Source organism: Macrobrachium rosenbergii, chromosome 5 (genome assembly GCF_040412425.1).
Source record: "Macrobrachium rosenbergii isolate ZJJX-2024 chromosome 5, ASM4041242v1, whole genome shotgun sequence".
Taxonomy (NCBI): Eukaryota; Metazoa; Arthropoda; class Malacostraca; order Decapoda; family Palaemonidae; genus Macrobrachium; species Macrobrachium rosenbergii.
This window is the reverse complement of record NC_089745.1, coordinates 34920490-34937216: the sequence shown is the minus strand read 5'-3', so window position 1 is coordinate 34937216 and position 16727 is coordinate 34920490. Positions and strand designations below refer to the sequence as shown.

General features: G+C 42.3%; 1 protein-coding gene across 1 annotated transcript in view; it reads right to left on the bottom strand.

The window, feature by feature from the left end:
- LOC136838646 (roundabout homolog 2-like) overlaps positions 1-16727 on the bottom strand; it is a 170191-nt gene that overhangs the window by 27685 nt on the left and 125779 nt on the right. Inside the window, exon 17 of the mRNA XM_067103957.1 lies at positions 10599-10778. Coding sequence (XP_066960058.1) covers positions 10599-10778 — 180 coding nt within the window. The remainder of the gene's footprint in view (positions 1-10598; positions 10779-16727) is intronic.

The following is a 16727-nucleotide window of genomic DNA, read 5'->3' as shown; positions in this document are numbered from 1 at the left end:
ACATTCTTACAAATCCTTCCTTTTTCAACTTATCACTTCTTGACAGACGTTTTTACTAAACACTGAGGTACTCCAGACTGAGCCCCTGAGCAAGAATCACAAAATTAAAATAAGTCAGACTTCAGTAAACCCCCTAAATCTTTACCATAATTTCTTCTAGATGGGTAAAAGTTCAGTAATACAGTATAAATGAAGCTGGACCCTAGTTCAGTTAAAATACTTCCCAGCCATTGATTTCTGTTCTAAAGAGTGTATAAAAATAAGCAAGTCAACATCTTGTACACTACAGAAAGTAAATATCTTGAACACTACAGAAAGTAAAGTCCCAATGACAAAATGTCATAAGGAAACCTAATCCCACAACTATAATCCCTCTACCAGAACATCTGGTAACTGTTATAATTCCACTTTCAATTCAATATTGATCCTCTTACTGTCCACTAAACAAAGAAAACAGATCTGACTTACACATGAATCTGTAATAGTTCCAAATAATATATGCTGTGATATGCACATATTTTGTGTATACAGTCGAACCTCTTAAAACTGGCATTCTGTGGTCTGGGAACTCCTGTGGTTCAGCTCAATTTTGAATCAGCTGCCATTAGTTCATTGCATGGCCACGAGGGCAGCGCCACATATTGCTGACAACTTCCTAACAGCAAAAATTATGCCATTTCTCTTTGTTTTTATGGAAATAATTGTTAGTTATGAAAATGTGTGAAGTCATATATTTTTTATATTAAATTTAAATGTATAAATATGAAAAACTTTTTAATTAATTTGTATTTTTCATAGCTAACAAACCTGAGGTCTTACCATTAGGATAAATCATCTGTGGCATCTGGCATTTGATATGCGGGTGAGGTGGAAGCAGGTCAGAGACCCAGCTGGAACCTCATGACGCATTCAGGCTGCCCCCCCCCGGATAAGACATAGGAGGGGTGGCTAAAGGTAGGCAGTCTGTGTTAAAACCTCAGGTTTGTTAGCTATGAAAAATACAAATCAATATTTGTCATTTGTTCATACTGTATGCAGAACAAACCTTCGGTCTTAACATTAGGATAGACTTACACTTGAGGTAGGTATGAGAATCCTGAACCAACTGGAGGTTCGGCACACCTGATCACACTTCCTAGAAATTAGAGTTCTAAGGAAGAAGACCTAAATCTCCGAGTTGTTAGATAAGTGGGTATCTAACACCCAGTCCACTGGGTTAAAATACAATGCAGCATCTTTGAATAGATTCATTGCATATATGGAAGTCAAAGAGAACTACAGTATATCTGTTCAAACAACAAACCATGTCAACCACAGGTAACGGGTTTGTCACCACTTCTCACTCCCCTTGCTGGAGAGAGAAGTACAGGCTACTGAGAAGCAAATTTGTATGTTGTATGGAACATAAAAATGCTGTAACAGTATGGCTGCAACACTCACATGTATCAAGCCAGTTCCAGTGTATGTGTCTTATTCTTCAAAACTGCCCGTAGGTAGAGAAGAAAGGAAAAAGGGAAAGAAAAGGGAAAAAGGGAAAGAAAAGAGACCAATCAACTCACTCTCTCTTCCACATTATTGTCTTAGGCAAGATACAGGGACACTGGATGAGCTACACAACTTGCTGAGCAGCCACCACCGGACCCAAGGAAAAAGTGTCCAAGGACCTGTGGGTAATGTCCTTCAGGTAGAAGGAAGTGAGAGTGGTCTGACGAAGCCAAGAACCAGCATTCAAAATCTTATGAACAAACTAAGTTCTTCTTAAATGCCATAGAGGAACTTATTCGTCTTATGTCATGTGCCTAAGCTTACACAGTACTGGAGACAGAACTTGATGATGAGGCATAGGCTCACCTAACTGTGTCATGCAGCCAAAACAAAACAGTATTCTTGGACACTTCTTTCTTGGCTCGGCCTAGGCTAGCAAAAAGTCTACGGCACCCAGGTCTTAGGTGATAAGTCCTTTTCAGATAGCAATGCAGTAACTCCTGAGGATCGCTGTTAACAAAATCCCTAAAGGAAGGAATGGAAAACGAGGCAAATCTGTCATTGTAAACCGAGGGATTTTGAGTCTTAGCCACGAATTCTGGGACAAATTCAAATGCCACAAATCCCCAACCCCTGGTGTGTTTAACGTCATAATCTAAAACCATGGAGCTCACCAACTCTCTTCAAGGAAGCCAAGGCCAGGAGAAAAACTATTTTCAAAGTCAGATCCCTGTCTGACAAATGACACAGTGGCTCAAATGGAGCTCAAGTGAGACTACCCACCACCTGAGTTAGGTCCCATGTAGGAGGCTTGAGTTCCCTAGCAGAACAAGACTGCTCAAAGCTCTTGAACAACATAGAGATTTCCCAGGATGAAGAGATGTCCACGTCTTTCAGACGGAGAACTAATCCTAAAGCAGCCCTGTAGCCCTTGAAAGCAGAAACAGAAAGGCCTTTCTCTATTCTGAGATAGATTAGGAAATCCGCTATCTGTTGAACAAAAGTTCTGAGTGGAGAGAAACCCTGTTGATGACACCAATCACAGTAGACGGCCCACTTGCCGATACATGGCTGCTGAAGATCTCCTGAGGTAGCCGGACATCTGAGTTGCTGCTCTGCAAGAAAAACCTCTCACTCTTAAGACATACTGTATAACTTACAGCCATAAAGAGACAGGGATGCTACTGTTTGGTGGTACTTCTCTAAATGAGGTTGGCAGAGAAAATTGTGCCAAGGGGGAATCTCTCTCAGCACTGCTGAGAGCAGAGACAGAAGGTCCAAAGGAACCACTCTGCTTGGGGCCACAAAGGAGCTACTAGGGTCATCCTGAGATTCTTGGAACTCATCACTCTGTTCAGGACATGATGGATCAGTTAGAATGGAGGGAAGGCGTAAACTTCCAGGTTGTCCCAAGGATGTTGAAGGGTGTCCTCCGCCACAGCGAATGGATCCGGGACCACTGAACAATAGGCCTCTAGCTTTCTGTTGAAACTTGTAGGAAGAGGTGTAACATGGGTCTTCCCCACAGATGAAACAGCCTGTCCGCTATGTCCTGATGCAGAGACCACTCCATACCTAGAACTTGTCCCTGATGACTTAGCTTGTCGGCAACTACATTCCTTTTCCCTGGAATGTACCTGGCCATGAGTTCCACCGAGTTCTCGATCGCCCACTGGTGCAATTCAACCATCAGCAAGTGAAGTTGGCGTGATACCAGCCCCCCCTCCACTTGAGAATGCTCTACCAAGTCAAACTTTTAATCAAAACAATGAGATGTTTGGCAACATGATATTTTTATGATAAAATAAAGTTTTGTACATACTTACCCGGCAGATATATACTTAGCTATAGTCTCCGACGTTCCCAACAGAAATTCAAATTTCGCGCGGCACACGACAGGTAGGTCAGGTGATCTACCATACCCGCCGCTGGGTGGCGGGAATAGGAACCATTCCCGTTTTCATGTCAGATTTTCTCTTCCACCTGTCTCCTGAGGGGAGGCTGGGCGGGCCATTAATCGTATATATCTGCCGGGTAAGTATGTACAAAACTTTATTTTATCATAAAAATATCATTTTTGTACATGCAACTTACCCGTCAGATATATACTTAGCTGATTGGCACCCTTGGAGGAGGGCAAGAGACAGCTAAGAACTAAAAACGGGAAAACAACATATGTTGTAGGAATAAACAAAAACCATGGTTCTTACCTGATTGGGCAGAAGACTTCATGGATACTGTCTATGAGTCTGCATGCCTCAAGAGCTTCAGCGAGGAAGTGACCTAAGACTGACAGCCCTTCTGGATCATATCAATGGGGAAAAAACCCACTTACATGACAGAGCCTGTTATGGATCATGTCAATGGGGATTAACCCACTTACAAGACAGAGCCCTCTACCTGAATCATATCAATGGGGCTATCCTCTTACATGACAGAGCTAGGTAATAAAAATACAAGGAGCTAACAACCAAAACCGACCACCTGACCAAGCCTAACCTTGTTAGTAATACGAGATGAAAAGAGAGACCTTCAACACTCTTTTTCAACCGACCATAAAAACACAAACAAACAATTAAAATAACACTAGATTAAATAGGATTAGCTTCAGCTCCTTGACCCAGCACCGAATCCATGGATACGTAAGCTCCTAGAGAGAAGCACTTCTCATATGTCACACGAACATCTCTCAAATAATGAGAAGCAAACACTGAGTTACATCTCCAGTATGTAGAGTCCACAATAGACTGGAGGGACCAAGACTTGTGGAAAGCCAGAGAAGTAGCTATGGCTCTCACCTCATGAGCATTAACTCTTAGGAGCTGAAAATGTTCGTCTTTACGTGAAAGATGAGCCTCTTTGATAATATCCTTAATGAAGAAAGCCTGGGCATTCTTGGAAATTGCTCTTGAAGGATCCTTGACCAAGCACCAAAGACTTTCGGTGTTACCTCTGAGCTGTTTCTTTCTCTCCAAATAATGTCTAAGACTTCTTACTGGACAGAGTGTGTGTTCTAGCTCCTGTCCTGAAAGATCGGAGAGTCCTTTGACCTCAAAACTCCTAGGCCAAGGTTTTGAAGGGTTCTCATTCTTTGCTAAGAAGAGAGGCTGAAAGGAGCAGATTGCAGAGTCCTTCTTAAAGCCTACAGAACCTTCCAAAGCTTGTAATTCGCTCACTCTTTTGGCAGAAGCAAGAGCGAAAAGAAACAGCGATTTTCTGGTTAAATCCCTGAGAGGCAGATCGAGGAGGCTCAAACTTGTTTGACATTAAGAATTTTAGGACCACGTCCAAATTCCAGCTGGGAGGTCTAGGGGACTTATTTTTAGAAGTTTCAAAAGACCTTATAAGGTCGTGAAGGTCTTTATTATCCGAGACGTTCAGACCTCTGTGTCTAAAGACTGAAGACAGCATGCTCCTATACCCCTTTATGGTGGAAACCGCCAGGTTACACTGCTCCCTTAGGTAGAGAAGGAAATCCGCAATCTCCATTACAGAGGTACTGGAAGAGGACACTTTCTTAGATCGGCACCATCTCCTAAAGACTTCCCACTTCGACTGGTAGAGGCGCAAGGTAGAAGATCTTCTGGCTCTGGCGATAGCCCTCGCAGCCTTGTGCGAAAATCCCTTCGCTCTAACCAGTCCTTCGACAGTCTGAAGGCAGTTAGGTTTAGAGCGGGAAGGTTCTTGTGATATCTGTCGAAATGGGGCTGTTTGAGAAGATCGCTCCTGAGAGGAGCGACCTGGGAAAGTCTATCATCCATTCCAGTACCTCTGTGAACCAGTCCCTGGATGGCCAAAAGGGAGCGATCAGGGTGAGCTTGGTGCCCTTTGACGAAATGAACTTCCTTATTACTTCCCCTATTATCTTGAACGGGGGAAAAGCGTAGCCGTCTAGACCGTCCCAATCTAGGAGAAGGCCGTCTATTGCTACTGCTCTGGGGTCCGAGATTGGGGAGCAGTAGTTCTCAACCTCTTGTTCCAATGGGTTGCGAAGAGGTCTATATGAGGTCTCCCCACAGGAACCACAGCCTTTCTCGCAAACCTCCTGATGAAGGGACCATTCCGTGGGAAGAACTTGGTCTTTCCTGCTGAGCAGATCCGCTCTCACATTCCTTTCTCCCTGAACAAATCTGGTGAGGAGAACGATGTTTCTCTCCCCCGCCCACAACAGAAGGTTCCTTGCTGCAATGTACAGGGAGAAGGAATCGTCCCTCCTTGCTTCCTGATATAAGCCAGGGCTGTGGTGTTGTCGGAATTGACTAGAACTACTGATCCCTTGACCAGAAGTTCGAATCTGGCAAGAGCTAGATGAATGGCTACCAGCTCTTTCATGTTGATGTGCCAGGCCCTCTGATCCGTGTCCCAGGTGCCTGACACTTCTTCCGAGCCTAGTGTCGCTCCCAACCCGACTCCGCGTCTGAGAACAACACTAGGCGAGGGCTCGGCGGTTGTAGAGGAATTCCTAGACCCAGCTTCTTTGGGTCTAACCACCAACGGAGATGTTCCTTTACTTGAAATGAGATGTGGAAGGAATCCGACAAGTCTTGGGACTTCCGATCCCAAGATTCTTTCAGGAAGAACTGAAGAGGTCTGAGGTGAAGCCTTCCCAGAGAAACGAACTGTTCCAGCGAGGAAATGGTCCCCAGCAGACTCATCCATTCCCTCGCCGAACAACTGTCTTTCTCTAGAAAGTCTGTCACCTTTTGAAGGCAGCGTTCCCTTCTTTCCAGGGAGGGAAACGCTCGAAAACCCCGAGAATCCATCCGAATCCCCAGGTAGACAATTTCCTGCTGAGGAATCATCTGAGACTTCTCGAGGTTTACAAGAAGTCCTAGTGACTGGACCAGGTTTAAAGTCCGAGAAAGGTCCTCCAGACAACGGTTCTTCGAATTGGACCGAATTAGCCAGTCGTCGAGATACAAGGAAATCCTCACCCCCCCAAGTGCAACCAGTGAGCTACATTCCTGAGAATGGTCGTGAACACTTGGGGAGCTGTGGAAAGCCCAGCACAGAGCCCTGAACTGAAAGGTTCTGCCGTCTACCATGAACCTTAGGAACTTCCTGGAGGAGGGATGGATGGGAACGTGGAAGTAAGCATCCTGAAGGTCCAGGGACACCATCAATCTCCTTGACGAAGAGACGACAGAACTGAAGACGTCGTCTCCATAGAGAACTTCTTCTTTTACGACGAAAGAGTTCAGGGAGCTCACGTCCAAGACCGGTCTCCACCCTCCCGAGGATTTTGGCACAAGAAAAAGACGGTTGTAAAATCCCGGGAGTGAAGATCTTGCACGGTTCTATGGCAGCCTTTTCTAGCATTTGTTCGACGGCTAGCAGAAGGGCTTGGCTCCGCACAGGATCCTTGTATCTCGCCGATAACTCCTCGGAGTTGTTGTCAAGGGAGGTTTCGAAAGAAGGAATGAGGTACCCTTCCTCAAAACAGAGAGGGACCATTCGTCCGCCCCTTCTGTGCCCAGGCTTCGGCGAACTTTGAAGTCTGGCACCTACTGGAGTCTGGAGGACTTGATTTTCACTTGGACTTCCTGGAAGGGAGTCCTGAAGGCCTAGATCTTCTCTCAGGTCTACGCCTCCTAATAGACCTGGATCCACGAAAGGGCTCCTGAAAGGGGGTCTTCTCCTTCTTAGCAAGTGGAGCAGCAGGTCTCATCCTCTTCGACGACTGAGCCAGCAGATCCTGAGAAGCCTTCTCAGATAAAGAACGAGAGACCTCCTTCACAGTCTCTTGTGGGAAAAGATGGCTAGACAAAGGAGCGTACAAGAGGGAAGACCTCTGGATAGGAGAGACCGATTTGGAGAGGAAAGCACTGAATACTGACCTCTTCTTAAGCAGGCCAGTGCCGAACAGGGAAGCGATCTCCATCGAGCCGTCCTTCACAGCCTTGTCCAAGCAAGACAAAACACTGCTGAGGTCCTCCATACTGACTGAATCCTCTTCAAGACTCCTCTTGGCTAAGGCCCCTAGAGACCAGTCCATGAAGTTGAAAACTTCCAGCACGCGGAAAAGGCCCTTGAGGAAATGGTCCAGTTCACAAAGTCCCCAAGAAGCCTTGGCCGAATTAAGGGAGAGTCTTCTGGAAGAATCCACCAGCGAAGAAAAGTCTGAGCCAGCAGAAGAGGGGAGAGCTAACCCCATCGGCTCCCTAGTCTCGTACCACATTCCCGCTCTTCCCGAAAGCCTGAGGGAGGCAAGGAGAAGACAGTCTTGCCTGCATCCTTCTTGAAGAGAGCCACTCTCCAAACCTTTAAGCGCTTTCTTCATGGAGATCGTAGGACGCATCTTAACTAAAGAGGAAGATTTCGATGCCTTGGTGCTCGAGAGCATTGAACCAGGAGAAGGAGGAGAAGCAGGCTTGAGGGAATCTCCATACTCCTGAACCAGAAGAGCTGTCAACCTCTTGTAATCGGAAATGGTGATATCCTTAGGGGATTCGTCCTCCGATAACGCCTCCAGGCCAGAAGGAGGAGGAGAACGTCTAGAAGTAGAAGGGCACTTGCCAGAAGAAGAGCGCCTAGAAGGAGAGGAGCCTTTGTCCACTGGAGAACGACGATCCGGAGAGAAGCGCCTACAAGCTGACTGGCGCCTGACAGAAGAAGAAGCTCGAACGGAAGAGGAGCCCTTGCTGGGAGAGGGGCGCCTAACAGACGAAAGGGAGGCTGGAGAGGAACTTCTACGAGGCGAAGAACGAGCAGGGCGTTTGACTGTGGAGAAAGTATCTCCAACAGGAGAAGACCGACGACGGCGATGGCGCGGCGCCTGGGTGGAGGCGCTATTCGGAGACGGAGCGCCGAGGAGAGAAGCGCCTACCAGGAGAGGAGCGCCTACCAGGAGAAGAGCGCCTAACAGGAGAGGAGCGCCTACAAGGAGAGGAGCGCCTACCAGGAGAGGAGAGCCTGGACGGAGAGGAGCGCCTGCAAGGAGAGGAGCGCCTACCAGGAGAGGAGAGCCTGGAAGGAGAGGAGCGCCTGCTGCTGGAGGGGTGCTTAACAGGAGAAGAACGCTTCACAGAAGACGACTTGCTGGGAGAAGAGTGTCTCTTGGAGGACTTGATCGGAAGAGAGGCATCCTTCCGACGAGAGGAGCTCTTTGATAAAGAGCCAGCAAGAGCAGCGAGTTGAGCCTGGAGGCCTACCAGGATCTGCTTGGTGGACTCCTGAACACCAGAAGAAGAGGAGGAAGATCTTCGAGTTCTCTTCTTAGAAACAGGAGAGCCTTCAGGGAAGCGCTCAGGGCTAGAGTCCAATGCGTCTCCTCTAGGAGCCTTCCAAGTCCTCTTCAAAGGACGCGACTCCTCAGCCGAACTCCAACCACGTTTAGGAGACGAAGAAGCAGAAGATGAGAAACACTTCTTTAAGATCCCTTTTCTACGGCGATCTAAGGCAGCCTGGGACGCGTCAACAGGCGCTGCCGAAGGGACGCCTGACCGTTGGGAGCGCTCTTCATCCCCCTTGCGGCTGTCGACATTCCTCCTCCACTGGGTCTGGGAGTTTGGAAGAGGTCTAGGCCTAGGAGCGATGCGGAGCCGGTCAGACGCCCCCTCCACTACACTGGGGACACTACACAAATCACTATCACTTCTCACTTTCTTTTCCTCCATAGCGCGCATCTGCAACTGCATCTTGCGGATCGTAGCCTTCATAGCAGCCATCTCCGACGACGAATCCACAGGTTCGACGAAGGGTGAAGGAGCTGAAACAACTGGAGTGACAGGAGAATCTGGAAGAGTGTTAGGTTCTAAATCTACCTCCTTGGAAAGAGACCTACTAGCGCTTCTAGAAGAAGCCTTCCTAACTCTCTCCTTCTCCAACTTGCGTACATAAGAGGTCAACGCCTTCCATTCCAGTTCAGTGAGATTCTCACATTCAACACACGTGTTCTCAAAAGAGCATTCATTCTCCCTACACCTCGAACACACAGAATGAGGATCTACCGAAGCTTTCGGTAGTCTCACCTTACAATCAGACCTCACACACACACGAAACACCGGTGCAATACTCTGATCAGACATTCTTTAAGAAAATACCAAAGCCGAAATCAAAAACAGTCCACAAAAGCGTATGCCAAGCCAAAGATCCAATACGTCACCAAAGGTCAGTCCAAAATAATCCTCAGCAAGCGAAAAATGAAAGTCTAAGCAGAAGGAACCAACAACAGATGTTGCCGGAACCAGCGACAGAGAAAATCTGACATGAAAACGGGAATGGTTCCTATTCCCGCCACCCAGCGGCGGGTATGGTAGATCACCTGACCTACCTGTCGCGTGTGCCGCGAAATTTGAATTTCTGTCGGGAACGTCGGAGACTATAGCTAAGTATATATCTGACGGGTAAGTTGCATGTACAAAAACATGAATTCCTTACTCTTAAGAGTGCTTGAAAGACCTCATTTCTTTTATACAGCTGAATATTTACCCATCTGATACACCTTCCATGAGGTCACATGATAATAGAGGTAAGAAGCGCAAGCATAAATCTTTATCTATGCTAGAAAATGTTTCTATCCTTCCCTTCCGGTAGTGAATGTTTAGTGTTCATTTTCCTAAATAGATGGCGGCGTGCTTTCTTTACTTTTTTGACGGTGAATGCACTGAGTGATCGCCGAAATTCATTCTTTATTTTTGTCATTTCATTACCCTCTACAATCAAAATAAATGTTGAGGAAACTAATAGCGATATTTATGAAGATACTGTAGTAAATTTGGGAGATGAAAGTCACCGATAATGTTCTGCAGATTCTGAGAAGAGTTAAGTAGTTGACTTACGGTTAGGCTAACTTGGGAATGTAGGCTAAAATGTATTAAATAAAGTGCACTAATTTAAAGAAAATTATACAGTATGAAGTTATAAAATGATGAAGTGAAAATATATGAGTAATAAAATGATAAAAACTGGTGCCAAGTAGTAGGCAGTCAGCAACTAGGCTATTTGTATGTGGAATTAGTTTGCAAGACTGTTTACATAGGGACTTCATTTTTTAGGAGTGTATTCTATATTCTGGGATTTTCTGTGGTCCTGCAGTGGCCTGGTCCCAAGGTTCCTGGATTTAAGAAGTTGGACTGTATCATAGCTTATGATTACTTCAAACTCAGAATTACCTGATGAGCCAAAGCCCTCGTGATGACAGGAGACTGCTGCCTATAGAAAAGATGCTGCTGAGGTATTTGAAGATGTGGAATATGTTGATGAGGAGGTCCAGGAGGTGGGTTTTCTGGCAAGGGAGGGGGCGAGTAATGTTCCCATGGGGACAAGTAGCCACGCTGAGGTCCAACATGAATCTGCAACAACAGAAATTTAATCACTCAGAACTCTCAACATTATGAAACACATTAGTGACCTTAGCATACACTGTACATTATTTCATTTATCTTCCCATAAAAACTGCTATGTAGATTTCTAGAGAGTAAAGTGGATATTATGAGGCATGAGGAAAGGTTACCCTAAATGATTCCTGTGGTCTTTCTGATGATTCCAATTGTTAATTTTTTAAAAATTGTTTTAATCATTTATACTGTATTTATAAACAATGAAGTTCACCTCTAACCCTAAATAATGATTAAAAACTCAGCAAAATTCACAAATAATACAAGCACAATACATCTAACATAGAACATAGCAGTAAGGAGGAACTTTAAACTGGTTGACTTTCAGGAAGAAATTAAACTAGGGGAAAAAACAACTGCATCTCAAATGTATGGCAATTATGGAGGTTATCTGCACCAGATGCACCAAGGATCTGAGTCAAATGGAATATTTATTATTGTGGTTACCCAATCTAAACTAAAATAATTAAGTACCCTGAGATTTAACTGAAGCTGCTTCCTGTGAGTAATCTTGACCAAATCAACTTTTTAAGGCCCTTATTCCCTCACATTTGCATCATCTGTGTTACTCTGTATATGTTTTTTGACAGTTTCTGACAGTATATGTTTTGACTTTCATATATTTTCATGTTATATTCATGATTTCTCAGTCACAGCACAAGTGAAGTATTGATTCAATAGTTCCATGTGCTGCTGAAGTCAATCTCCTAATCTTCCCTGAATTTATGCCATTTGTGACTGCCTTCTAAACAGTTCAGCTTCTCTTTAGTGGAAGGTTATCTAACTTATTTTCTGCTCTACAAGATCTTTTACTTCCCAACTTTTTGTGAGGAAGCAGGCTAGGGTTTTGTTCAATTATATCTGAAGTTGAAGCTGACAAGGGCTTAGTCTTGAGTGGAATCTTTTCTGCCATCCCTCACAAAAATTTTCAGTATGGTTTCATAATTTTAGATAAACTAAAAAGAATAAATCATTTGTTTATTTCTGTAACTTTAAGGCTAGTATTAAAGTTCTTACAGTTAAGTCTGTGTTGCTGTTCTCAAATTGAATTGCATTTACAGACTGTAAATTCAAGTTTAACTGGAATTGTTGAATTTTACTAATCACACTTCAGTCCATTATTAATAGTCCTTTCTCTTTCGTAAAAAGTTAATGTAAAGTTCTCTTATTTTAATTTAACTTAATGTTACTTTAGTCTTTGATTTAAGACTGCATTTTTGTCTTTTAACATAATATCACAGTGTCAGACCTGAGTAATTGCCCTTGAGTCCATTTTTAAGAGTTCTTTCTCTTGTGTAAGAGGTAGCCTAAAGTTCTCTTGTTTTAATGTAACTGGTAATTACTATAGTCTTTGATATATGACACTGCAATTTGTCTTTTAATGTAGTATCATACAGTTTCAGATTAAAGTAACTGCACTTGAATCTCTTATTAAAAGTTCTTTCTCTATTGTTAGAAGTAATGCAAAGTTTTGTTTTAATGTAACCATTATGTTACTATAGTATTCGATTTAAGATAGCACTTTTGTTTTTTAATGACTATCACCATGGTCGTTTGATATGCCCCAGTCGATTGAAGAGTTGGAGTATGTTTTGACCTCAATTAGAGAGAGAGAGAGAGAGGGGAGGACACTTTTGTCTTGCAGTTTCTCTTGCTTGTTGTTTTCATTTGTCAAAAATCAATCAGTTCAGCAGCATATTAAAGTAGTCTCTGTTCTAGTTTAACCATATATGAATGATGTGTTTTACCTCTTTTGTTTTCTTATTTAATTGGAATATTGTTCAAGTGTAACATTATAATGTGTATTTTAACTGCATCTGGGTTGCTTTGATTTCTCATTTTCACTTCCTTCAGTTGACCTTTGTTGTATATGTGATCTTTTGTTTCACTGTTGTATTACCTTGTCATTATTGTTTTTTTATTTACCACGAGTACATGATTATTTAACGTTAACATTTGTGTGAATAAACTGACAAGTGTAATCCAATGATATTACTCAGTCCTTCATGGATTTTAAAGTAGCATGAAGCCTCCTTGGTGATATTTCTAAATCTTGCGAATATAGAGAACACTTGCTAGAAACATGATTACTATATAGTATCACAGTGTTGAAAGTAAAGTGACCAACAGTTGAAGGAGATCAGAAACTCAATCTCCGGAAATACCTGTTAAAGGTTGTACTGACTGATAAAAGAACAAAGTGCTCACAAGATTTATTGGGTTTTGAAAGTTATGGAGTTACTATCAGGATTATTGCAGTCAGTGTAGTAAATCACTTTTAAATGACATGCTCAGGTCAGGTGACTGCAGACTATGCACTTGTCTTGAACCCAAATCAACAAAAACAGTAGACAGCCTTCCTCTGAATATTCTCCACATGCTCATATGGACCACATATAAAGAAAAAATCCTCTTTACCAGAGCACACACATACAGGCAGTCCCCAGTTAACAGAGGGCTTGGTTAACAGTGATCCAGTTTTATAGTGCTTGTCTAACGACGAAAATCGGCAATTTGTGGTGCCAAAAATCGCCGATTTCCACTTATCGGCGCCGATAATTGGGTATTGGTGCCAATACATACCTAACAGGCGCCGATAACCGAAAATCAGCACTTTTCAGCACCGATAAGCCCCAAAATACGCCGAAAAAAGCTAAAAAACTGCTGATTTTAGGTTATCATCACACCCTCAGAACGGAACCCCACCGATAACCGAGGACTGCCTATTTATATATTATGTGTATACTGTATGTATACATATGTATATATACATGTACATAAATATATATATATTTGTGTGTACATTATATAATATATGTATACATAATACATATATAATTAGTTATACCTCAGTTCATCAACTAACTTTGTTTGTGGATTCAGTTTGTGACCCGAAAGGTTCGCGATCAAGTTTTCCCATTTAAAATAATGTAAATATAAATAATTCGTTCAAGCAGAAACACTGATTTTTTCAATTCTTCTATGTTTTTCTAGGACAACGAATATAGACTTAAATAACCGTAATTATATACAAATACTACAGTACCGCACAATGATAATGGACCGTGGCATATTGTACTTACGGATATATTGGTGCAAAATGGAAATATAAATTTGAGGGTTTTCGCCTCAGGATTGAGCGCCGAACTGTTTTTGTTTTTCAAATCACGCGCTCTTAGTGGGTACACCACTCGCTTACCAGCATCCCTTGAGTTATTGTTACTGTTTTTATTAATTTACATTGCTCTCATCTCTAAAAATTATGCTAAAGCTTTTACTGTCCTGCTGTTTATATTAATTAACAGCTGTTTGCCAATGTTAGTTACCATAACTAACACATTCACAAAGAGTTGCGTTACAGCTCTTGTTAAAAACTTAATTATTTTCAATGTAATTCCAAAAATAACACGTAAAAAATACGCCAGAGTTTCTTCGATGCAATAGAGTTTTCTGTACATCTTATAATCAAGACCACTGAAAATAATCTATCTTTCGGCCGTCTCAGTATAATGCTGTACGAGGCGTGGCCCATGAAACTTTAACCACGGCCCGGTGATGGCCTGGCTTATATCGTTGCCAGAAGCACGGTTATGGCTAACTTTAACCTTAGCTAAAATAAAAACTACTGAGGCTAGAGGGCTGTAACTTGGCATGTTTGATAATTGGAGGGTGGATGGTCAACATATCAATTTGGAGCCCTCTAGCCTCAGGAAATTTTAAGATCTGAGGGTGGACAGAAAAAGTGCAGGCAGAATAAGATCTGAGGGTGGACAGAAAAAGTGCAGGCAAAATAAAGTACGGACAAAATAAAGTGCAGAAGGCCAGACAAAGCCGGCACAACAGCTTTCTTTTCAGAAAACCAAAAATCACATGTTTTTATTCATCCGTCATGCAATGGAGAAGGTGTTATGAAAATATGCCACTACCTCCAAGCAGTAGGTATTATAGCTGTGGCTAAAGAAACAAATAATGAGCAGACTCCAAAATGATTTGGAGGTGAAAGCAACACCTGAAACTGACAAACTCACACACGCACTTCATTTAATTTACTGCGTTTATAAATATAGTAGTTGCAATTTTTAAATGCATATTTGATAATTTATGAAAGAAACATCTCTGAATTAAGTTCATCTGGCAACTAAAAACAGTGATGATGTTGGTAAAATGCAATCAGCTGATGATTTTAAGAATGTAAACAAAACCAGAATGCAAATGGCACGGTTGCTCTGTTCATGTTTTGTAATATGTGACATGACAATAATACATGCAATATGATTAGATACAGTGAAACAACAGTTTTATTAAAATTATCATTACTCTCAATACAGCAATTATTCGACTTTTGCAACAAGCAACACTCTCTCCCTCTCTCTACATTCATTCATCATTCATCGACCGCTATACTTACGAAGATGATCCACTAAAAAAATTGGGTCGCTTTCAATGGACCCTTTTGGGGATGTTTGTGCGTTCACGGCCTGAAGCACAGTTCGCAAACTGGAACAAAAAATTTTCGTACATCTGGTTCGTGACCCGATTTGTTCGTGAACAGAACTGTTCGTTAACCAAGGTGCCACTGTGTATGTGTGTGTATAATATGTAATTTTTTTTTTATAGCGTAGCCGCTGTTTGTCCTTAAATGATTTACACTCTCATAGTCCTCCGCAAGACTCCATAAGACAGACCAATCAATTACAAAAAATTCTCTTATAGTTGGTCTTGGCCAGAATAGTGCTTGTTGGCACAATGATAGAATATAAAGGATTCAGGACAGGAGGGCTCTATCTCTTGTCCTACAACTATTGATTACCAAGGCTTTACGACTTACTCATACAGACGTGGCAACAACTTAAGTCAATGCCAGGTCTTTGCAAGATAAATGTTCACCCCAGTCCCATGCCTTTTTGTCAGGGAAAGTGGGTGGGGTGGGTTTGAGGACTACAGCAGCTACCAAAAATATGTTTTTCCTATGTCAAAACCTGTTTTTTGATAGTGTAGCAGCTGTTTGTCCTCAAAGGAGCTTACAAAAGAAATTTTATATGTATAAATATATAAACATACAGTAAAACCTCGCTTTAACAGACCCAGAACCAACAGACATCAAGATTTAATGGACAAAATCCGGCCAAGGGTAGTGGCTGTTGCTGTTTACGTTTACTCGAGCACTAACCTCAGCATTGTTGCGAAATTGGAAATTCCCGTGTATTTCCATGTATAAGACGACCTTTAGATACGACGAGATACGAGATCGAAAATTATGGCAAATTTTCATGAATTTATCTCATATCTGTAGTATAACACGACTGCTACATTACAAAACCACTGGTTTATGGGGTAGCTTTTGTAACAATAGGTATCTTATGACATACTGGTTATGTAAAGATGATATTATATATGCTGTTTTCCTTACTGTATCCCTAGAAATTCAAAATAAACGAAATAACGCAGGCGATTCTATACCATGTTTTTTCTACACACGTCACCTAAAAGGAAAACCATTGTGTAGTTTACATTTCATCACCAATCACAAACCCCTAACGATACGATAATTACCGTTCGCATGAATGAATTGTTCTAAGCAGTTATTTACCACCAAAATGGTGAATTTTTCATGAAAAATTAATATTATGTTATCCTGAATGTTATTACTATCATAATCACACTGCCATTAAAATTTCTGAAAGATTACCAAAAGATAAAGATTGCTGTGATTGCAACCAAAACTTGATGTTTACATTTTGTCAGTTGGCCTTGCATACATAATAGTTAATTTCATTTATATGGAATGATTCCTCAAACAGGCCATTTATTACGAAGACATGCCAATAATATATAAGGTAGAAATGAATTTTTATTATGCTTACGTTTCATCGCCAATCACAAACAACAATACGATAATATACG